This window comes from Nestor notabilis, unplaced genomic scaffold (genome assembly GCF_000696875.1).
Source record: "Nestor notabilis isolate BGI_N333 unplaced genomic scaffold, ASM69687v1 scaffold5008, whole genome shotgun sequence".
In the NCBI taxonomy this organism is placed as follows: Eukaryota; Metazoa; Chordata; class Aves; order Psittaciformes; family Psittacidae; genus Nestor; species Nestor notabilis.
In genome coordinates, this window is record NW_009941383.1 from 6,528 (window position 1) to 29,566 (window position 23,039).

General features: G+C 47.7%; 1 protein-coding gene across 1 annotated transcript in view; it reads left to right on the forward strand.

Moving 5' to 3' along the window:
* SLC12A8 (solute carrier family 12, member 8) overlaps positions 1-23,039 on the forward strand; it is a 47,532-nt gene that overhangs the window by 2,829 nt on the left and 21,664 nt on the right. The window contains exons 3-5 of the mRNA XM_010020854.1: positions 794-985; positions 3,223-3,454; positions 20,189-20,302. Of these exons, the coding sequence (XP_010019156.1) occupies positions 794-985; positions 3,223-3,454; positions 20,189-20,302 (538 nt within the window). The remainder of the gene's footprint in view (positions 1-793; positions 986-3,222; positions 3,455-20,188; positions 20,303-23,039) is intronic.

Below are 23,039 nucleotides of genomic sequence, written 5' to 3' on the forward strand. Positions count from 1 at the left end.
TTTGCCCGTCACCCCATGTGGAGCCTTTGGCTGGTGCAGCAGCTCCTGCCGGGGCCCTCCCTCTGCCCCACACAGGAAGCACTGGGGGTTTTACTCACTGGGGCTGAATCCTCTGCAGGAAACTGCCCCGAGTACAGGGAGAGCCAGAGCCACCTGCCACTCAGTGTACGTCCTGCAGATAAGGGCCTGCGTGCGCTGCTTTACGAGAGGGTGATTTATCTTCCGCGCTGTGATGCCTCTGGGGTTTTGTTCTTTGGTGTCTCATTGTTTGGGAGGATCAGAACTTTTATAGGTAAATGTTCTGAAAAATTAAAACGCCAGCTTGGTGCTGTTAATAAATCATCTGTCACAAACCCCAGAGGTTCAATTTTGAAACTACTTTTTGTTATGAAAGTGTTCTTTTTCAGGCGTGTCATTCTAAAGTATGAAAATAGGTGGTGATCCCCTGCCCGTGGTGACTGAATTGTCTGACCTCGCTCTTTTTAAACCAGAGCACAAAATCAGTGATTCATGCAGGAGCCTGGTCACAGAGCAGAACCTGCTTATGCAAAGGTCAGGCAGCCCCAGGACACAAGACAGGCCTTCTTCAAAGGAGTGCCAATAGGAACTGTGAATTTGGCAATCAGTTACATTATTTAGATAAGTAGGGGTGTGTATGTATGTTTCTTTTAATCTGTAATGACTCCAGAGTCAAAGATAACCAGTGACTAGGAGCAGGTAGGTCCTTTTTCTGTCTCAACAGAGTTGGTGTGAGTTGATCTTAATTTGATTTTTTCCCCCCCCTCCATTCCAGGGAAACACTGGCATTGTAACGGGCATGTTTCTGGTGTCCTTTGTCATCCTGGTTGCTCTGGTGACAGTCTTATCTGGAATTGGAGTGTGTGAGAAGTGCAGCGTTGGAAGTGGAGGGGTCTACTCCATGATTTCTACTGTCCTTGGAGGTCAAGTAGGGGGCACCATTGGCCTCCTTTATATTTTTGGCCAGGTAATTAAAGAAAAAATTATTTAAAGAAGATTTGGAAACTTTGCCATGCAGATATTAATCTTGTGCTTTCCTGCTTCAAGAAGCAATGCGCCAAGTAAAATCTGAGTAATGCTCCACCATGCTGGACAACATGGGAGAGCACCTCGGGGTGCATTCAGCCCCGCTGTGCTCCCCAAGAGCAAGCCTGCACATGGCAGTACACTGCCTGGCATGGGTCACAACGGTGGAGGAACTGGCTGGCTGAGCAAGCAAACTGTGTGGAACATGCCCTCCCATCCCAAATTACCCCCATTGCCAGGACATGCCCGTGCTGGTGGGAGGCTGAAATAAAGCCGAGGTGGGAGAGGCCAGGCAGGCCACCTAAAGCACAGTGAACAGCTGTGGGCTGGCAGGTTGGCCTTGGCGTGCTCCCCATGTGCCCTTAGGCACTAACAAACCTTGGATGCTTCCCTGTAGGAGCCAGCAGCAGCGGAGCTGGTATGGGAGGAGGTAAGGGCAATGGTAAGGGCCACAGCTGGTTGACTTCTTGAGATCCAAAAGTCACAGTTCTGGATTTTCTGAAAGACCCCAAGGAGCCATCATGGTAGTGAAGCACTGAAATACACAAGTAGTAAACATAAAGAAGGGAAAGTAATCTCTTAAACCTGAAGTAACTTAACCCCCTCCCCCTATAAAGATGTTATGAACAGGATAAAATGTGCTGAGCAGAGAAGCATTTTTATTGAGGTTTGTTTTTAACTGACTGGCTTACAATGATCTCCAAAAACCTGTAAACCCCCCCAAACCAAAAATAATTCCCTCTTCTCCTTTCACTCCATGTTAAAAGCAAGAGTCCATGAAATACAAACTGAACACAGTTACAAGCCAAGATATGGAAATGGGCCACACATGAGAATCCTTCCTGTCATATTTTCCACTCTTGCTCTCCGAGCAGACCCCGTCTGGGAAAGCAATCGGGTTGCAGCCTGTCCTGAGGGTTGTAAAAGCTGCGGCAGAGCATCCCGTGCGGACGGGGGCTGCGGGGTGGGAGCTGGCAGCTTGCTTGGAACGCTTTGCCTGCTCCTGAAAGCTGATGCCTTTCCCTTCTCTTTGGCCTTGCTTTCTGCCCAAAGTGCTTTGCACCAGCTGCAGGCTGCTCCCCTACTACAAGATGCTCATGGAGCGCTGTAACCTCCGACACAAGGCAAATCCAGGCAGAAATGGGGATATTCTCCATTCCTTGGTCTGACTGGCATTCCCTGGTCTGCTCTCCATTCCCTGGGGAATGACTGGACTCATTTCTTGGGTGGTGAGAGGCGGCTCAGTGCCCAGGGGCTGCTGCAGAGATGGGCTCCTGCTGCATCAGCCAAGGTGAGCTGAGACCCAGTTGGGCTTTGCTGTCCTCCTGGGATGTGGAGCTGTGCTGCATATCCCTCGTCTGTGGACAGGGATAGTGGGGTTGCAGGACCCAAGGTCATACTACCCATGCCAGCGTGCAGATGTGTGTCCCCACCTGGTTTGCCAGGGTTGCCATGCACTGGAAAGGGTTGTTGCTGAAATGTCAGCTAGTCCTGGTAGTTAGGATTGCTGCCCTGCAGTGGGGTTTGAGGCCTGACTGACCTGCACGCGTCCCGTCCTGCAGACTCTTGGGCAGAGCACATGTCCTGCAGCAAGACAAACAAGCAGCTTTCCCGCGAGCTCAGGGGGCATGGCTTGCACAACGTACTCTCCTCAGAAGTGCAGGCTCCATTCCAGCAACAAGATGGGGAGCTGGTGAAACATCAGACTTTACATCCAAACTAAACACCAAGTTAAAAATAACCTCTGGGAGGCAATGAAGGGGGAAGCAAACTGCTGTTCTTCAGGCAGGTGTTGGACTGGAACCCTTTCCTTCAGAGAAACAGAAGAAAGGGAAGAAACTTAGAGGGTTGTCCCATCCTTTTCTCCCTTGGAGAAGCCAGTGTGGTTTCTCCTGGAGCATTAATGGAGGGCACATTTAAAAGCCACTGGGAGGGTGGTGGGCTACTGGCCCCAGTGCCCAGGCTTTTCTGCTTACCTGGGCAGTAAGTATGCTGCTCTGGCAGTGTGCTGTCTCACTGCAGTAAGGTTCAGTCCCTGCAGGCCAGAGTAACACTGAAGATTGTATTGTGACAACAAACTTCTATCTGTCTGAACGGAGACCCTCCAGACCAGCGTGGGAGCTGTGGATGGGGATCCCTTGTTCTCCCACGGGGCACTCACAGAACTCTGTCCTTCAGTGCGTTGCAGGTGCCATGTACATCACCGGCTTTGCAGAGTCCATTGCAGATGTCCTGAGCCTCAGCAACATCTGGGCAGTGCGCGGGATCTCCCTGGCTGTCCTGCTGGGCCTGCTGGGGATCAACCTGGCTGGGGTGAAGTGGATCATCAGGCTCCAGCTCCTCCTGCTCTTCCTGCTGGCTGTGTCAACGCTGGACTTTGTCATCGGGTCCTTTACACACCTTGATCCAGGTAAAATTGGGGGTTCATCACACTGGGATCAATAGGTGTTAATCCCCCAGGGTTTTCTCCTTAGGTATCTTTGTGATTCCAGATGCACCCCTTGTCATTTGGTACTGAACTTTTAGAGGCAACTTGTAATTTTGCAAGGAGTAAGTATTTCCAGGGCATGATTGAAGATGTTTTATTAGTTTAGGTGTTTAACCTCAGGAATTGAACTCTCAGTGAGTGCTGTTGTTACACTTGTATTGCACTCAGAGATTTGCTAACAACGGAGACCGAATGCATTTGCAGTCGCTCTTTGTAGCCTTCTGCTAACTCTGCGTTACGCACGGTGCTTGTGAAAGCAGAGGATTGTGACTTTGCATTAAGGAGGTCTTCTCCCCAGAGACCCCTGAGGTCACTTAGACTGTGCTGGGCCGCACACGGCTGCATTCACTGCCCAGGACTATGTTGGGGGTCCGAGGGGGGAGCTAGGTGTGCTGGGCAGGTGACTCCTGGGATTTCAAGGGGCTGTGGGTGCAGGTCTCCATTAACCCCAGCCCGACTTCAGCCTGCAGCGGGAGCTTCAGCTTGGGCAAGGTGGAGATTCAGGGCTCTCATCCGCAGCCCTGCTTGCACCCCGAACCCCTTCCCCTCCTCCGTCCTCATCCCTGTGAGGTGCAGAGGTGTTTCCTGCAAAACGCGTCTCTCGATGCGGTGAGTGCCCGCAGTGGCCGCTCCAGCAGTAAAGAGGTGTAATTAGCTGAGTAAACGGAAGGTGTCACCTTCTTCTTGGCTTCCCCTGTGCCCAGCAGCATCTTAGGGGGTTGTGAGCGACTTGCTAAAGTTGGTTTAAAGGAAAGATCTTCGGTTCTGATTTACAGTTGGGATTCAGCTGCCGAGCTGGTGGCAGGAGGTGGGTCACGTACATGTTCACAGCAGCAATGGCTCAGCTGTCTTCATGCTGCTGTATTACTTTGTGCTGCCGGTCCAGGGTGCGAGGCTGATGGGGTGAGGACAGAAGGTTTGCTAACCATTGTGCTGCACCCGTCTCGGAGAGAGCCTCGTGGAAAGGTGTTTGCATTTTATATTTAGCATGTAAGAAATGCCCCAAATGGAAGCTGGTGAAAGTCTCAGCAGACACTTGTAAAGGAGAACGAAGGGAGGATGGTTGAGCTCAGTGCGGTGCGTTTTGCAGAGAAAGCCACTGACCTGCTCCAAACAGCTGTGTTTCATAGGAAGCTGTTTTCTAAAGGAAACAGGGGAGTTTGCATTTCAGTTGTGCTCAGAGGAGACCTTTAATGTGGATCCAGAGACCTTTCTATTAGCAGAGAGAAAACGAATACTCGGGGTGAGACTTGATAGTAGGAAGGTGAACATGGGGTCAGGAGGAGAGAATTAGAGTACAAACATCATTGGGAAACATGCCCAAGTTGTGGTCGATGTAGTCATCTTTGATTTCTTCCACTGCTGAGCACCATGTCATCTTCTTCTGTCAGAAAATAGAGAAAAGAAGGGAAACAAGTCAGATGAACATTGCAGGTGCTGCAGTTTAGCTGTGTCTGGTTAAAGAGAGGAGGGTTTCCAGTGCATGGAAGAGCATGAGGCTGATGGTGGCCAGATCTAAACCCCAAACAGCAGAAGCCCAGAGCAACCCTGCCTGTACGGTGGGACCTGCAGCCATAAGGCTGGTTGGGTAGAGCTGTGGGTTTCTCCGTTTCTACAAACCGCTTCTGTGCGACAGAACTGTTCCGAGTTGGTTACTCCCAAGTCCTGCATTTCCCCAGAAGGCCTCTGAGTGGTGTGTCAGCATCAACGGTGAGCACTGGGCTTTAGGAAGTCTCCTCGCTCCGCCTTTGCATGCTTTCTGCAGGGCATGGATGGATGCTTGTCTCTTGGGTGTGATTGTGCTAGTCAGCAAAGCATCCCTCCTGCAAAGAGCCTGCGGTAGGTGTCGGTGAAGCTCCATCCTTGAGAGTCGGCTGATGGCAATGGCAGGGTGTGCTGCACCTGAGCCCAGCATCTGGGGAAGCATTTGAGACCCCTCTGGGGTGGGCAATCAACTGATCAGCTCTCTGCAGCCCTCATGTGCATGCAGTTGTTTTGGGTTTCGTTCTTAGGCTGCAGCAGTAACTGAGATGTGAAGGGCAGCGTGCGGGGAGGGGTCGTTTTTGAGGACAGACCTGGGAGCTGGAAAGATTTCAGCTGACATCTTGTCTGGATTGCTTCCTTGTTTTATGACAGCTTCATGGGGTTTCAGTTCACAGCCTCAGGTTTTGGTCTCTGAACCTGTAAAACAGGCCTCGTGCAGTCATCCTGCCTTTCCTTTTTCTGCCATGGCAGCATTTTCCCTCGCTTACATTTCCAAGTGCTGTGCACATACCAAAGGACTGAGCATCTGCCAAGCAGCAGTTATTTGGATTTAAGTAATCTCTAGGAATGCCTGTCCATCTTGAAGGTCTTAAACGGCTGCCTTTGTGTGGTTGTGCTGGGTGGAGCCCCCCGCTCTTCTCCCCATTCCCTCAGCTCACACCCAGGCACACACCAAATCGGATATTGTCCAAGCACTCACTCCCTTCCTGTGGTTTGCCTTTATTTTTAGTCTGAGGACAGAGCATGTTTACACAAAAGGGGGCTTCTCGGCAGGGCTTCCCGCTGCTTTTTCTCCTTATTTTAATTCTCTTTCTCTCTATTGCTGTGGCTTGTTCCCACCCTGAGAACTGGCCGGTCTTCGGGAGCCCAGAGCTGGGGCGGGAGGAGCTGCGCAGCTCCAGCAGACACTGGAGCTCCAGGAGTGTGCTGGTGCTATGGATCCCAGTGAGACTGCAGGCAGCCTGTAGAGTCCCTCTGCCTGGCCCCGAGGGCTTTTGCTCCTCTCTGCGGGCTGCCTGCAGGGTGGGGTGGGACTCGCTGATTTTATGGAGTTAATCCTAAATCCTCCTCTTGGCCCCGGCTGCACTTTTCCTGAGGGCAGGCATGGTCCCAGGCTGGGATCTTGGCAAGGGGTTGGTATCAGGGAGCTCCCTGTGCTGTCTGAAAACCAGCCTCCTTGAGCCATCTCTGGACGCTCACCTTAAAATTTGGTCCCACCTTCAGAAACGGTGACCCCCATGCTCCTTCCATGGGCCAGGAAACATCCATGTTCTCTTTCTCCCTAGGCATAGCTTAACTGCTTTTATCAAATCTAACACAGATGACTTGAAATCAGGCAGCACTTGACTTCTCAACCCATAGAAAGAACACCCAGCACTTGCTATAAAATCGCATAGTAGCAATGCAGAGTTTTCTTGGCTTGCACACATTGGCATTTTAATTCTGCAGGTCTATACCAAAACATCAGCCTGAGTTATTTTGGTGGGAGCAATGAACATAAAGGAAGAGGATGATGCTCCTCTCTGTGACCAGCTCCTCGGAACAGTATGTGAAACTTTTTGGCCTCTTCACATCCCAAACATTAGAGTCACGGAAAAAGAAGATAAGCCCACTGTTAATGCCCACTCTTTTATTTTCCTAGCATATCTCTGCTAATTTTTGTGTAGGGTGACTCCCAAGTACTCCCTTTCAATTAGGCGCCTGCTTTCCTGTTTGGCAGTGGCTCTCAGGTGCCCTGTTACAGCAGAGCCGCTGGGGGAGCACATGGATGGGGGTGAATGCTGGGAAGAGGGCTGGTGTTAATTTGGTAGTGCTTTGTTGGAGAGATGAAAGGAATCGCAACACGAGCAGAAGGGGCCCATCAGCAGCCTCTTAAATGCCTGGTGGGAAAAAGAAATAAATTATTTTGTTGGGAATTCAATAATTGGGTCCCCTTGGGCTGGGACCCCCCTTATCCTGCAGCACATACCATGTGGCTGGGGCAAGCGTGGAGCCTGGCTGCATGGGGCTGAGCCTCTTTCCTCTGGGCTGGGAAAACTGGGTAATTCGTTTCTCAGAGATGCAGGGAGGTTTGAAAGGCACGTTGCTGTCAGGATGCTTCTGCTTGGGATTATTTTCCATGCAAACCACATCCTTCATGTCACCAGCTTGGGGTTTAGCTTCCCAAGGATGCTCATACAGAGCCCGGAAAACTCATTTATCAATTTATCATCCTCGTTTCTTCCTCCGAGGGTGAGTCCTTTGGAGGATTTACTCTCCTTGACAAGCCAGGGGAGCTGATGCTTTCCTGTAAGTACCCCTGGTGAGGAGCTGTGGGAGATGAGCTTTACCTGGGGCTGCTCCAGCAGACAGGGAACCTGCAGTCGTTAAAGTGATATACGTATATAAACACTGGTGATGTAAAAAGATCCCTCAAACAGTGCCTTAGGGGCTTTGATGGATTGAATTAATTAAATATATTCCCACATACTTAACCTGAAAGTGATCAAAGCATCCTAATCAGGGACTTTTGCTCAGCTCTGGGTTGTTTTATTTTATTTTTGGGCACATGGGGTGTGCCCCAGTTTCATAGGAGAGGGTGCAGGAAGGATGTGTGTGTCAGAAGATGATCTGCAGCTAATCCCAGAGGCTTTATCCAGGCTGATTGCTGGCTTCCTGGCCTGAGACACATCTGGAAACTGGCATTAAATTCCAAGTAGAAATCACTGAGTGAGCAGCAGTAGAAAAAAATCCCAGTGCTACCGAACAAGGTAGACACCGTGGTGAATAAAAGCAGAGGGCTGCTAATGTGGTCTTTATTTATTAAAAAACACAGGATTGCTTTCCCCAGGTTTTTCCAATTATAGTGCATTGAATGGCCCTGACATCACTCTTGAGCCAGGGCCAGCCTATTCAACAGTCTGGCGAAGACATTTATTAACTGGTTACCTGCCAATTGTCTGGGCTAGGAGCTGTGGGACAGATGTGTTTTGAAAAGTGATAACATTGTTAGGGGCCTTATTTAGATAGCGAGAGGAAAGCTGCACCACTCTGCCCAGGCACTCTGAAGTAGGCATTTAAAGCAGTTTATGAAAAAAAAAATAATAATAATTAGGTTGAGCTATAACTTTGTTGTGTGGTTCCACTCTGCCACCCTGTTTGTAGGTAGGTTTTCACAGTGTTTCCTCGCTGGAGGACAGCTGGCAGTAGGACTTTGTTGAGGAGCAGTGGTCTTGCCTGTTGGCAGATGCTCAGGGTGTTAGTACAGCTGCTGGGGGCTGGGTCTGGCATCCCTGTGCCCCTGTCCCACTGGGGCCAGGCAGGATTTCTGAGCCCACTGCCCTGAAGCATCTCCCAGGAGCTGGGTAAGGAGGAGGGGAGCAGAGCTCAAGGCCTGCAGGTTCCTGCCCTCCTGCAATGGCCGGGCTGCGCTGGGGATGTCATTTGCACCTAACCTGTTCTTAGAAATGTGCAGTGGTGGATTCTCCACTATGTCCCTGGGGACTCTGCTCTAGTTGCTTTATCTCAGTCTAACCCCTCTTCCCTGCAGCTAAAGCCTTTGGGTCTCTTGAGCACTTGAGGACCGGCTGATATCTTTCCTGTCTGCATTAAATCGTAATTTCTTGGAAGACCTCTTGTGCTCCTCAGTCTTCTCCAGACTGCACTGTCCCAGCGGCCACATGGGGCACAGGAGCAAACTGCCCTTGGCCACATACTGCTGAGGATGAGGAGGGTCCTGGCCTCCTGTGACACCCTGAAGCATGGCACTGCACCATGCTGTCAGGGCTGGGCTGGCCTGGGTCCATCCCTGGAGCAGGAGAGGGTTTGCTGAGGTTGTTGCAGGTTTAAACTCGCTCAGTAGGTAACACTGCTCCTCATTTATACAGAATATTTTGTACACAGTTGATTTAATCTTTAATTTCTTTGCTGTTTTCCCTCAAGGCAATGCTAAGATCATCTTCCTCGAGCTTGTAAATAAACCCTGAAATTCCTCGGCTCACTCTGTCCCCTGCTAGAGCCTGCCTTCACATGGGCTTTCCCCACCTGCTCCACCCACAAAACCTCCTGTGCAGCCCTCTGTTCAGCAGCAGCTTGCTTAATGCTAGAGACCTAATAAAACCGACTGGTTTGAAGAAGATATGTATAATCCCATGATCTCTTAATCTCTCCCTGTTGCTGTATTTAAATGGGATAGCTTTATTTAATTGCATCCATCTTTTTTTTCTCTCTCTTTTTTTTTTTTTTTTTTTTTCTTTTTGGTGCCACTACATAATTCTTTTCAAAGGATGGAGATATTTTACCTCCTCTTTTTTCATTCCCCCAGTGTTTAATTCCAGTCACAGTTCAGCTGTGCCCTGAATCATCCTTCCTTATTTAGGGATTTAATTTATGACCATAATTTCTAGATATTAGATTCTTTCTCCAGCCACTTCACTTCTAGCTTGCGTTCCTCTCCTAGGCTAAAGAAAAAACTTTGTGTGGGACATGGGTCCTTATCTACTGCTCATCCTCTTCTCTGCTGACTTGTGTTAACAATTTTTGGCCTTTTTTGGCTGTAGGTAAGAGATTTTTAGCCTTGTTGTACCTTCGTTGGCCTGGATGATGGCCCAGTGATTCTTGCTGTTTTCTTTTCTACCCCAAGGAGAAATGCATTCATTGAAAAATGTGATTTTGGTAGGGAAAATGTGTTCTCTGATTTAAACTGAATTCAATTAATAGTCTCAAACAACAACAACAAAAAAAATCCTTTCAAGTCACAACATTTCGCTCAACCTTTCCGAAATCAAACACTGATTTTCAGTTTGATTTGCCGTCTGAAACTAGACTTAAAGTTGTAGCTTTGTGTGTTATACAGAGGATAATGAAAACCTCCCAGAAGTAAAATCAAACTATTGCTTTGGACACAGATTCAAAAATCTAACACACGGAATAGTTTTCTTTTGAAATACCACTGTCATCTGGATAATATATCCGTAACTCGGAAGTACAGGATGCTCTAGTTACATATGGCAGAAGAGAGAAGAGTCTGTAGACCATGGCAGGGTCTGATGGATTATGTTACATTTTGGTTAACTGATTTCTTTTAAAAGATGGGATTTGATCAACATGCACTGGACTTTGTCCCAAACAGTCCATGGAGTAGCCCGAGTTAGAAAGGGGGTCACCCCAACGTGTCCAGAGGATGTGTGTCATCGCTGCTGCCATTTAACTGCTGTTCATTTTCCTCCAATTGTTGTGACTTGACTCAGCCTAAATTCTGGTTAATCAGGGCTGGGGTTTTCATCAGAGAAGTTCTGCAGAGCCTCTCACAACCAGAGACTCTGGGCATGACTTCCAAGAAATACCGCTCTATAATAAATAACAATATCCCATTGATGCAAACTGTATTCCTAGAAAAGGATGCAGCAAGAGATGTTTTACTTCTCATCCTCTTTGTAAGGAATAAAACCATTTCTGCTGGCTGGTTTGAATACTGCTGAACAAACCAAGTAGCAGATACCACATCAAAAAATAAAATAGTAATGGAAGGATTTTATATATTATGGCAAGTCTGGTGCTTAGCTTTGTATATAAATAATATAAAACATAAGTAGACTTTGTAAAGTTGAAATACTCATGTTAAAATCTCTTCCTTTTTTTCTCCTAACCAAAATTTCAGATTTTCTACCTGCAGAAAACATCAATCTTTTGTCCTTTCCCCCCCCCCCCAAACATAAAACCCCCCCCCCCCCCCAATACTTAACCCCCCCCAACCTGTAGAGACAGAATAAGTGCCAAACAGCTCTACGAGCTAATTCCACAGGCACATTCCTAAGTTTTCCTTTATTTAAGCAGTGCTGAGGTGCTGGGCTTCCATGATGAGAATCTGCCCGTGTGGGCACTTCCAGGTTCTGTGTGTGCTCTGTGTACACTCATGGTTTTCCACTTCTCCATCCTGCTGAGAAGCTGAGGTGGAGATAACGCAGACACACGGGGAGTTGTTCAGAAACTGGTGTTTGCTCCCAGCTAGCCCAGTCCCACAGGAGATGTGATGTGGCTGGGGAGAGCTCAGGGAGTGCGCTGGCTGCTTCATGAGAGAGGTGATGGCATCCTCCAAGTGCAAATTGCCCCATTAGCTCCATATGAATCTCAGAGACAGATTTAAGCAGCTCTCTTTGTTTATTCTGCCCTTTGTGCTACTTTTAGCTGCTGGCCAGCATCCTTTGTTGCAGGTCCATTGGCTTTAGGGAGAGGAGGATGCGTGTGACCTGATGGCTCTCATGGCTGGGGTGCTTCATGAGGAAAATCAGGGATGGACTGTGAGTGCATTTACTTGAGGGTGCATTTGCCAGAAGGGGAACATGTGGATACTTGGGCTTGTCACGTATGCAAAGGACTGATGGTCACTGAGTGGGGTTTTGCAGATTTCCTCAAACAGATCACCTCCTGGTGCTTCTGCTCTAGACTTTCTTGCTCACTTGAGGGTTTTCAGTGCACAAATCCCATGCTTCTCCACGCCTTCCAAAACATGGCAGACCATTGCACTGGCTGGTGTTAAACCTCTTCCCAAGCCAGTCTGCAGGGTGCACTTGTCAAAACCCCGAGCAACTTGAGAAGAGGTCGCCTGCTGCCTTCAGAGACTTTGGAGAAGAACAAGACGGGAAAACAGATAGTGAGTGCTTCCCCTCGACAGCACTATCAGTCTCCACGCTTGATAATGTGTCAGCTCAACTGAGAAACATTTACGCACAGGGGTGATTCCCTGCCCTGCAGCAAGGCTGCTGGCAGCCACTGGTGTGATGCCTGTCTCCATGCTGGCACTCTAAGCATGATCTAAATACCCTGTTTTCTTCCCCACCAGTGGTGTCTGGGGATGGGCAGGTGCGGTGGAGGGTGGTTTTTTGGGAGAGGGTTAATGGTGGGATCCCTCGGAGCCCATGGCAGCAGGAAGCTGTATTGTGTGTTGACTTTAAACAGGAGGTTTGGGAGATCAGCTCTGGAGCAGAAAACAGGGACTTGGGAGGAACAAACACTCGCTGCTTCAGAAGGGCGGTGATTTCCTTTCGGGTAAACACGTCATTAATCTCAGGGAGCACATTCTTTTCCATCAAAAGATAAGGGATTTGAGTTGCCTTTCTCAGGGCTTGGCCTTTTTAGATTGTTTTAACTGTGGCTTTCACTCCTTCAATTACAGACTTTACATAATCTCTCTCTTTGGGTTTGCCAGGCTTATTATGGGTGCAGAGAACATCTTGGGCAAGGGAACTTTTTGTCTTCTTTCTTTAAAATTGCTCTGATCCCTTTCTCCCTATCCCCTCTTACCATATTTTTTTCCCACAGAAAACTGTCTACTTTTTGCTACTTGCAGCTCTGATGAATTTCAAATGTTAGTTTGCTGTTTGTCTTAATTTATGAAACTATCTCCCTAGTGCTAGTGATACAATAGAAGCTTACTCGTTTGCCATAAGTGGAAAAAGAGCAATGGTCTCCTCTCCCTGCCCCAGGCTGCCTGATGCTGCTCAGCTTTGGTTTGCCGTTTTTGAGAACACTCTTGCTGTGGCCAGCAAGGCACGCTGAGGTGCTGGCTAAGGCGCCCAGCACTTAATGTTCAGCTGGCACCATCCTGCCATGTGGGGAAACAGCAGCAGTCGAGATGCTACTCTCACGCCTGCTGCCTGTGGCCTAGGGTCTGTGATTCCTCTGAGCTGTTTTGATTGTAAATGTGTTTAACTGGGATTTAGGGATGAATTACAGAGGGAATTTAGTCCCTTCCCATTCTTACCTCTTCTTCCCAGTACTTTGTGTTTAGGGCTGCCTGCAGTGGCATGGGTTGGGGTGGGGTAGAGCAGGAGGTGGGAAGCTCCTGCTTTAACCATCTGTCAGTGCTCTGGCAGCTTGAGCAGATGCTCTGCCATCTTTCTTCACTGATCCATCAGTGTGGCCACATTCTATCATTGTAGTTGTGTTTTCGTCACTGCATAATCATTGACCTGTGTGCATTCAACACAGACATTCCTCTCTATTTTTAACTTCGCCTGTTTTAAGACTCCCAAAGCAGAAATACTGAGGCTGTGGGAGCTGTCAGCAGGTAGGATGTGGCCTGGAGGACTAAGACAAACCCAAGGACTGATGTCATTTGTGACATACAGAGCGTGAATCTGCAGGGTCAGGTATCAGAAGTCTTGTGTTTGCTCTTCTCTGGGCTGGGCTGCATGTATCCCATCTCCAGCTACGGAGCTATGCTGCTGCCCACAAGTCCAGCATGGAGCAGATGGGCTCCTGGCTCGTAGAAAATGTATACTGATCCACACTGACTCACATGGCACACATGTTGCACAGGGGCTGCAGAAAAGGACAACTGGGTTTGGTGAATGTGGTCCCCTGGATAGACGAGTCCAGTGGTACGTGTCATGAAAGAGACATTGATCTCTCCAGTCCATCCCATTCTCCTCTATCTCTGCTCCCGCACAGCTCTTCTCTTTTCCTTCTGTTTCTTCCCAGTCTTCCAGCCAAAACTCGTATATCCAAAGGTGAAGCAGGAGACGTCCTGGAAAATGTCAAAGCATTTTTGTATCTCCATACAGGTTCAGCAAAGGTCATGTTTATTCTCTGTGCCTGCCAGTGCAGCTCTGCCTCTTAACACGCTTTGCTTTCATGACTCACCAGTTCTCTGTCTCCTAGAGGGCTGGGACTTTCTGGTGAAAGTCTGTTCATTCATCTCACAGCAAGTTGAGCAGTGGACTGGTAGCATGGAAAACCCACCGTACTGTCCTCTGTCCACCTCCAGCCCTGCCTCTCTCTCACTCTTTTCCTTCCCAACCTTTCCACATTTTTCTCACAGATCTCTGCCTCCATCTGCCCTGTACCAGGCTGGCAGCAGTGGGGCAGCACCTGGGAGTAGCAGTGGTAGCGTTGGACTTGCCTGGGAAAAAATATTGGTAGTTCCTCAGGAGCTGTATCTGGGAGGTTATAAAGGCATGGCTGCAGAAGTGGCCTGGCCTTGGAAGAGCATTGGAAATGTGATTGTTAATGTCAGTGTTAAACAAGCCCAAACACAGGAAGCCAAGCGTGTGCACAGGGGGATGCAGAGGCATGGGGCTTGTGACTGCACTGCTTTGATTGATTTTTTTATTCTGTTGGGAAAGGTGATTCAAGAGTTATTCATGAAGCTGGTGCCCTTTTCATGCCTCTTTGATGATGCCAATCCGCTGGAGAGGTGCACTGTTTTCGGAGACTTTTGTTGGCTGTGTTGCGTGGTATTGCCGGGCTGTGGTTGTGGTCAGCCATACCCACATCGTTCTCTGGCACGTGTGAGTACCCCCTTCACTAGGGAAGTCCAGAGCCATCTGGAGCATGGCTGTGCCAGCGCAGAGCATCATTCAGAGCTGTTGTGTCAGAGGACCCTGCCACTGCTTGTTACCTCAAATTAGATTTTAGCGTGTGCATGGTGTGGGGAAAACACAAGTATAAAAAGACCATGGGCTTTGTACAATATTCATGCCTTTGTTTCCATCTCTTCACATCCACAGTTTATGTGGATGGTTAATCCTGTGTATATGCAGTTGCACATGGAGATGATGAAAACCCTATTGCTGGTGGTGGTTTGGCATCAAAATGTTGCTTCATTAAAGCCAAGTGCACCTGTCTTTCCTTTGGCAAGTGAAGATGTGATAGGCTATAGGTAGTAAGTATGTTTTGGTGAGTTTGGGGACCATCAGGCCGTCCATTGATGAGCTTGTGCCAGGTGGGGAAGAATTAGTATTCCAAGGGCTTTTGGAGGGAGAATTTCATTCCTTCCCTTCTGTAGAGCACTTCAACCTAGGTAAAAGTTAATTTGGTTTAAGCCATCCAACAGTCATCCGATAGACCACAACTTCTGGGAGTTACTGACCCGACAGGGCTTGACTTGCCCCAAAGTCCTGGGCTTGTACCTTGCCCTCAGCTTAGAGTTTGGAGGAGGAAAAAGTAAGCAGGTGGCTGGTGAGAAGTGAAACTTTATCTTACTGTGGAGATGTGTGTATAGGTGAGATGGCAGCTGTGGGACCAGGCTGTGAGGGCCATTCCAGTTCTCTCCACACTGGTGTGTCCAGGTATCTCCAGCACCTGCACCAGCACATGCTCTTGGACTGACTGGATTTTAGAGCTTATACCAGGAAGGTTTAGAGATGGAAGAAGAAATGGGAAAGGGAGAGAGAGTTATGCCAGCAATACATAATTTCTCTTTGGCCCTCCCTATCTTACATCACACAGGATCCTGAAAATGCTGGGGTCAGACCTGGGAAATGTGCTGCAAGACAAACACTTCCAGCTGTTCCTCTGAAAGCAAGTCTCAGCAAGTACCTTCTAGGCAGGAACGTGTGGGCTTACTTTTTTAGGAAAAGGAAAAAATCTCACCGTTTTAAGCCTTCAGCATTCACCTTCGTAATTAAAATCTCTAATAACAAGCAGAGTGCAATACGTGACCGTCTTCAGGGAGCTGTTTCTTAAGGTGGTTTTCCATTTTTGCATCATTTAGCCCCTGCCTCGGTGCCAGGGTTTACTTAACCTTAAGATTGTGAACAGGCTTATTGAATTTGGCCAAGGCTTGACTAATCTGTAATGAGCTCCAGGTTGCCTGGAACTTGGCAACACCGTCGTCCTCTGTGCCGTTGCATAATGGCCTGACCCCGTATAACCACGGCTTTGCCTCATGCCCCTTCTTCAACCTCCTTGAGCCTGCTCCAAAACCCTGGGCTTCATGGAGGAGCCACCCTGCTAAGGGGTGTCCTGAGTGCTGAAAACCACCTCAGCTGCTTTCATCGTCTTCCATGGGGTGAGAGATGGCAGAAAGTGCAAGAAAAACTCAAATATGGAAACCAGCTGGGGCAAACAGGGGATGCAGTGGTGGCAACCAGGTGAAGGCCAGTACCTCCTCCCAAGCACCTGTGGTGGCTGGGGAATGTGTGAATCCTGGCCATCCTCCTTCTTCTCCTCCTCTGCCTGCATCAGGCTGACTTGCAGCCCACTGGGGTCCCCCTGTGCTTGTGAACGGAGGATCTTCATCCTGGAAGCTCTTCCATTTGAAACTCGCTAGGTGTTTTTTATTGTTAATTTCATAATTTTAATAAGGTCACCTGGAAAGACTTGTCAGAAATCACAGGAATAATTCAGATGTTGCTCTAAGTAATTTTTCCCCCTGTTGTTTATTTACTTCAGCTCCACCACTTGAGAAACCCATTATTTGCCTGCTCTTTATTGAGCATCTAATGATGACAATAAATTGATACCATCTTTATTGTGCATTTCCCATAAGGTTGATAGGGCACAGAGAAGGAACGAGATTATTTTCCTTCTAGCATGACTCTGGGAAGACTGTTTATAGCCCTTCAGCTCTAGCCCACTGCAAGCCAGCCGAGAGCAGGATCATTAAAAGCAGGATTTAGAGGCTGTGGGCTTGCATATATTAATTGAGAGCAAAACTTGTCAGACGAACACTTTGTAATGAGTGAGGAGGAAGGAATCTGGCTTGGATCTCCTCAGGTACCCAGCAGTAAGCTGGAGGAAAAGATCCTCTTACAAAAAATAAGAAGAATTAAAAAAATTAATAAAGCAATCTTGCTTTGTTTGGAGATCAGGGTGCCAAATATAGACCCTATCACATTTCCTTCCCTCCTCCTTCCGAAGCTCGTCCTTTTGAAGTGCACTTTCAATAGGATGTGGATAATTGACTCTGTGAACAACCAGCCGAGTGCTCTGTTGGTTTAACCGATTGGTCTCAGTTGCTGATTCCTGTTTTGTTTTCAGCCCAATTGCCCTGTCAGCTACAATTAGTCCTGCTAATATGACAGCTGTAAGGTCACAAATGAGTCGCTCTGGTCAGAGGCATGGGGGCAGCCAGGAGATACGCACAGTGTGATGTTCTCAGCTCCACGGCTGCGTGCTGATAGCTTGCTTAAACCAATGGCAATTGCAAATCCTGGTGTAGAACAGATCAAAAGGGACGTGAGATTTCCTTCAAAGGTAGGGTGACTGACTGAGGAATAAGGTTTCAGTAACAAGTAACTTCTGGATGAATTTTTCTTTAATGAGACAAGAAAGCTCCTGGTTCTGTATAAAGGGAAATGTGGAGTGGCTGGGCTTCCTCTTGCCCGCCAGAGCAGTGAGGAAAGGAAGCAGAAGTGGGATAGAGTTGTAAGTACATCCTGTGGCTCTTTCAACAAATCCACACTGTTGTTTTCTTGGTTCCCGTGACATCTGCCATAGTTTTGGGCTTTATTTCTTCCACCCAAAAATTACATTTGGGGGACTAAAGTGGGAAAGGCAACAGCAGACAAATGGATAGAGGACAAGGGATCGTTTGACTTCTTAAGATTAATAGGGGTTAGACGCACAGAGATGCAGGTTGGATGTTGGACTCTTGGGTCTCACGGTCTCTCTTTGGTCATGGTATGGCCAAAATGGTGTCACAGAAAATGTAGTCTGGTTGTATACTTGGCCTTTTGTATAAGGAAGTAGACATGAGGCACCCAAAGTGCCTGGGTCAGCCCATTGTTGAATAATATAGCCCCAAAGCCCAGCTGGAGGACCAGGGCTGGCGATGGTTCACTCGTGAAGCAGGACACTGTGCCTGATGAGGTTCTGCAAGGGTCTGGTTATGGTTTGGTGTTATTTGGTACTTTCTTTAACTGCTTGGGCGATGGAAAAGAGAACATGAAGACTCAATTTGCTGGTGACCTCCAGCCGGGAAGGGCTTGCAGCAGCCTCACTGAGAGGGTCAGGCTTCCAGGTGACCTCACACAAGCTGGGAAAGTGGTGTGAAAAGGGCGATCTGTGGTTTGATGAAGACAAAGTCCTACAGGCTGGCAGAAACCATCAACTCTGCCAGTGCAGGATGGGGACTGTTTCCAGGAGGTGAAAGGATGCTGTTAAAAAGTGCAAATAGCTTATGCATCAGGCATAAGATGAGTATTTTGCCTATTCCCTTTGTTTCATTAATGAAACACTAACGTTTCTGTGAGGAGCACATACTTCCTGAAAAACTCTTGGCCAGGGATCAAATTTTTCCTCAAGCAGTTTGGCAGGAGCTTTGCAGCGAGCCCATGTGCCATGCACATTGTGTGCATGAATTCCACTTGAAGGAGCTCAGGTCTGGTCTAGCGGGAACATACAGCCTACACGAATCCCCCCTTTATTTCTCCAGAAGCTGCACTTTCTGTGGACATCTGTGAGGTCCAGAGATCAGTGTGTTGTGCTGAGCTTATTCCCTTTAAATCTTGTGTGGGGTTTGTTCCTGGTGAAGATGGCTGGTGCTTTTAAAAAGCCTAGCAGCAAGAGACCTCTTCTGTCAGTGTGTTTCCATCCATGTTTGGGCAACACAATGAGTGCAGATGTAGTAGGAAACTTTTGATTATCTATAGGGTTTTTTTCTGTGGCAACTTCAAAGCTTTGTGGTTAGTTATATTCTGAGACTTTAAATGGATATGTCTTGCGCTCAGAGCTCTGATTTAGTTTTCCGTTTTAATCTATTGTCCAAACATCATTAATGTTGTCTTTGAGGCATGGGATAGCTTTGATGGAGTCTTTTTTTAATTTCTGGCCATCACCCTGTGCAGCCATAAACAACCTCCTGCCTGCTAATGAGAAAATTCAAGTTACTGCAGTCACGTGTCTTGTGGAAATAGACTGGAGTGGCAGGAGAAAAAAATGAACCGGCTTCGCTCACCTTCCACCCCCAGCTGGCATGAGCATTTGGACTACTGACAGGCAGGAGATGTTTCCACAGGTTGAGATATGCCATTAAAAAGCACTGTCATCTGTTGAAAATGAAATTATTAATTTCATAAACGTATGATGAATTCCTTAATTCCTGCTTTCATGAGTTACCTTTTCTGCCTATAAGCATCTAAACCCATTTCTAATTAATGCCCAGTCAGCATGTCAGGCGTTGGGCTCAACTATTCCTAACAAATCCAGGTTTGTGGATGAATTTGACTTTTCTTTCTAACGTGAAGTGAGGGAGCAGGATCCTCCATTACATACCCAGTAAACCAGTTTCATGATGTTGATAGTCTACCCATTGCTTTCCTACCTTTCCCATCTTCTGTAAAACTTTTTGTTTGGAAACTATCCTGTTTGTGTATATGACCTTGGAAACACCTGGCAGAAGTTGGTCCAAGGTCTTGGCATTTGTTCCTTGTTGCGCCATGACAAACATCTGCCGAAGATTTGGGAAGGGGGAAGCTGGTCATGGTGAACATTCCCGTGTTTAGTCCTGGTTTGGGGATGATAACGCAGCAACAGGAGAGCACCTTATTCCTTCTCCACTGGGAAACCCATCTTGTAGGGAAGAGCCCATCCTACAACAAACTGGCTTTATTGGCTCTGGCCTCACTGACAACCGGTGTATAAACCGGGTGTGTTGGTAGCAGCTTCACAGCATGGGCCCATCTCAGGTCTTGTCTGTACAGGAGCTTGACTGCCAGAAACACAAGACTGGGATACAGTGTGAGGGCTTGCCCAGGGATGCAGTTGTCTTATGTCTGCATAATTTTGCTCTATTTGGAAAGAGGATTAAAGTGGCATGGATAAATGAGTATAAATACTAGCTGATCACTGCAGTGGACAGGTTTTACAGGAAGTGTCCTGCTTGCTTGCAGCCAGGACTTGGTATGATCCATGTTCCAGCTTGGTGAGAGCTGCCCAGCCTGTGGGTGCCTCTCGATGTGCTGGCCTGCACTGCTGCACCTTTCCCTGGCATTTGTGCCCTTGTAACCACACTGACCTCTTCTCTGCCTTCTCGCTCCACCGAATAAGTTGACATTCATCCTTTTAAAATATCCCAGGAAACAGCCACTGGTGTTGCACATGTTTAGAGGGTGGGTGGTTGCTGAGAGCAGGCTGGAGGATCTCCTGCACTCCCTGTGGTTTCTCTTCTCACCCTGTGTGTCTTTGCAGAACACGGTTTCGTCGGCTACTCTGAAGAGCTTATGTTCAACAACACGCTGCCAGACTACAGCCAGGGGGAGTCCTTCTTCACTGTGTTTGGAGTGTTTTTCCCAGCTGCCACAGGTACAGTTAAGTTTTATTCTTCCCCTCTTTCTCTCCACAGTCACATCTTGGAGATAAGCAGAAGCAAAGGCAAGGTGAGTGGGACTGTACTCGGCCGTAGCAGACTCATGTGGTCGATTAAAAATGCTCAGGCTTTCTTCCAGCACCTCTAATTTTGCAGAGTCTTGTTTTGTTCACTTGGATGTCCTCTTCTGTCTCTCTGTGGTCAGAAACTGCTGGACAACTCTATGGGTTGATGGGGTGATATAAATCCTTCCCTGACAAGGAAAAGGCTCAAGCACTCATCTGAGCCAATGCTATCAGGCCACAAGGTATGAAGCTTTTGGAAAAAGGCGGATCTATCTAGTTAGATAAGCTGTAGGACTTGATTGCACTGGGAGGATGGGAAGACCACAGGAGTGCTTTCCTTACGTCAGGCAGATGGCCAAGCAGGGCTGATGCCATTGCTCATGGTACTGACCCACCACTCTGCACAGTGTCAGAGATGCATCTCTGCATGGTAGCAGAGCTCACATTTATCATCTTAATTGGATGCTTTCATATTATTCATTCCCTTAAATTACCAGGAAGATCCATGTCCACTTTCCAAAGCTGGTACTCTCCAGTGGGAATAAAATAACTATTAACTGGAGTTACAATACCTTTTGTTGGTGCTGGATTTTTTAAGCTATAAAAGGTACCGATTATAAGCAGTTTCCATAGCAATGAATCCTTGGATTACAGAATGAATTTTCGGAGGATTAGCTCTAAGCAACTCACTGGAAGTTGTTCGTGGAATTGCTGTGGTACAGAGAGACAAAATAAAGGATTTTGTGAACCATGGGACTGGAGGAATGGTCTGGTGGCAGAAGTTGTCACTTGTCAGGTTCATCTAGTGCAGGACTTCAAATTTTCCTTTGAAATCCTCTCTCCCAGCTTATGAGGCTGGCTATTGCCTCGCTCTAGACGTCCTCCTGGAAAACTCACCTGCCTGAACTCATGGCACCACGGAGAAGTTGTTTTGTCCTTCCTACCTGGCCCAAGCGAGTCCCTCAGCCAAAGAAAGAGACCTGTCTCATGAGCCCTGCCTCTGATGCCCGAAAGCAGTTTTTTCCAGCTCCCTGGTAATAGAAGAGGAATAGTTATGACAAAGCCGTGCAGAAAATTGCAATGATTAGCCATGTTAAATGGTTCTTCATCACTGCTAATGCTTGGCTGCTAGGAAGAATGCCAAAGCTAATAGATATAATTTGTTTAAAGCCCTAGCAGCCTGTTGCTTTGTTAGTTAGCAGTAGTAATACCAGTAGTAATGTTAAACATTCTCTGAAAACACAGTTTGGGATGATGTATAATTACTTTGGTTGCTGCACAGCTTTTTCATGTGTTCTAATTGCTTGGTTATTTATGGTATTTGAGTTATTCCTTTGGATTAGCAGTACCAGTGGTACCATACAACATTGCTATTGCTCTTGCTATTGCTGTTTGTAGCACTGTGGAGTTCAGGAGCCTTATAAAACATAGGGTTGTGTTCAGTGCTTTATATGGAAGAACTTGTCATGTGCTTAAGAATTATTTATGGTGGGCATCAAGACTTCTCTACTGCAGAACAACTGGGGAGCACAGTGCAACTTCAGAAGGTCTGGGAATAAAGCTCACATCTCCCAGAGCTGGGGCAATGGGCAAGGGCTGGTTCTCCCATGTCCCACCTGACCCATGCTGGCTTAGCTTGCTGCCTTCTCCACTCTGGGGGTGTGATGCTAGGGCTGCAGAGAGGACCCTGGGTTTCTCAAGGTCCCCAATGCTGGAGCAGAGCTGCTTTCCGCCGCATTGCAGGTGTTGCCTGGATGCAGCCTGAGCCTGCAGGACAGGCAGTCCACGAGTTTGAAGATGACGCTTCAGGGATGGGTTTGGCAGCGGAATTAATAGCAGGCTGGAGAGACACGATAGGATTGCCAGTGCCTCTGATGCAGGGCGGGTAGTGTGATGCAGATCGTGAGCGAGCGGCTATGTCAGACCCCAGCCACTCCACATGAAAGAGAGTGTCAGGGACACGTGAACATCACTCCCAGGTTATCACCTCCAGCCTGTGCTCCTGCGCTTGCCCAGCACCATCCCCAAGTGGTACCCGTTTCTGCTGGAACCCCTGCAGTGGCCCAGCTGGAGCACTGGAAGCAAAATCCTTTGTGTTAACAGAAATCTGGGGAGAGTTTCAGCGAAACAATATGTTGTTTAGTTTTGAGGGGTTACTTTGAGCCAGTTTGAAACATTTCTTTGACCCCAAAAAAGTTCTGTTTATCTTTAATAAATAAATGTTCTGTTTACTCTTTTTAATTTTTAGCATATGCGAGTTTACAATCTAAGATGCTGTTTTGATAACAAAAGTTTTTTAAAAAAATGGTTAGGAAATTGTGAAACAAGATGTTTGGGCCTTTCTTGTATGAAATGTTCCTCTTTGACGTGAAACTGGTTTGATCTCTTTGGGATAAGCTTTTTCCTCTCCTTCTGAATTGCTTATTTGAATTCAACTGATTTAAGTTTGGTCTCTGAGATGTACTGAAAAATGGGTTTAAGTTGCCCTTTTCCACCAGAAATAGCAGTGAAATGGAAACTTCAGAAATACTGGCTGGGGGAAAGAGGGCCAGCCACTTCAGGAAAGGGGAGCAAGACCTGTGGGGGGACCCTTGAAGGACTGAATGGGCAGGAGGAGAAGCTGGGTGTGTGCTTCAGCTGCAGGGGATGGGGTGGTCATGCCAGCCTT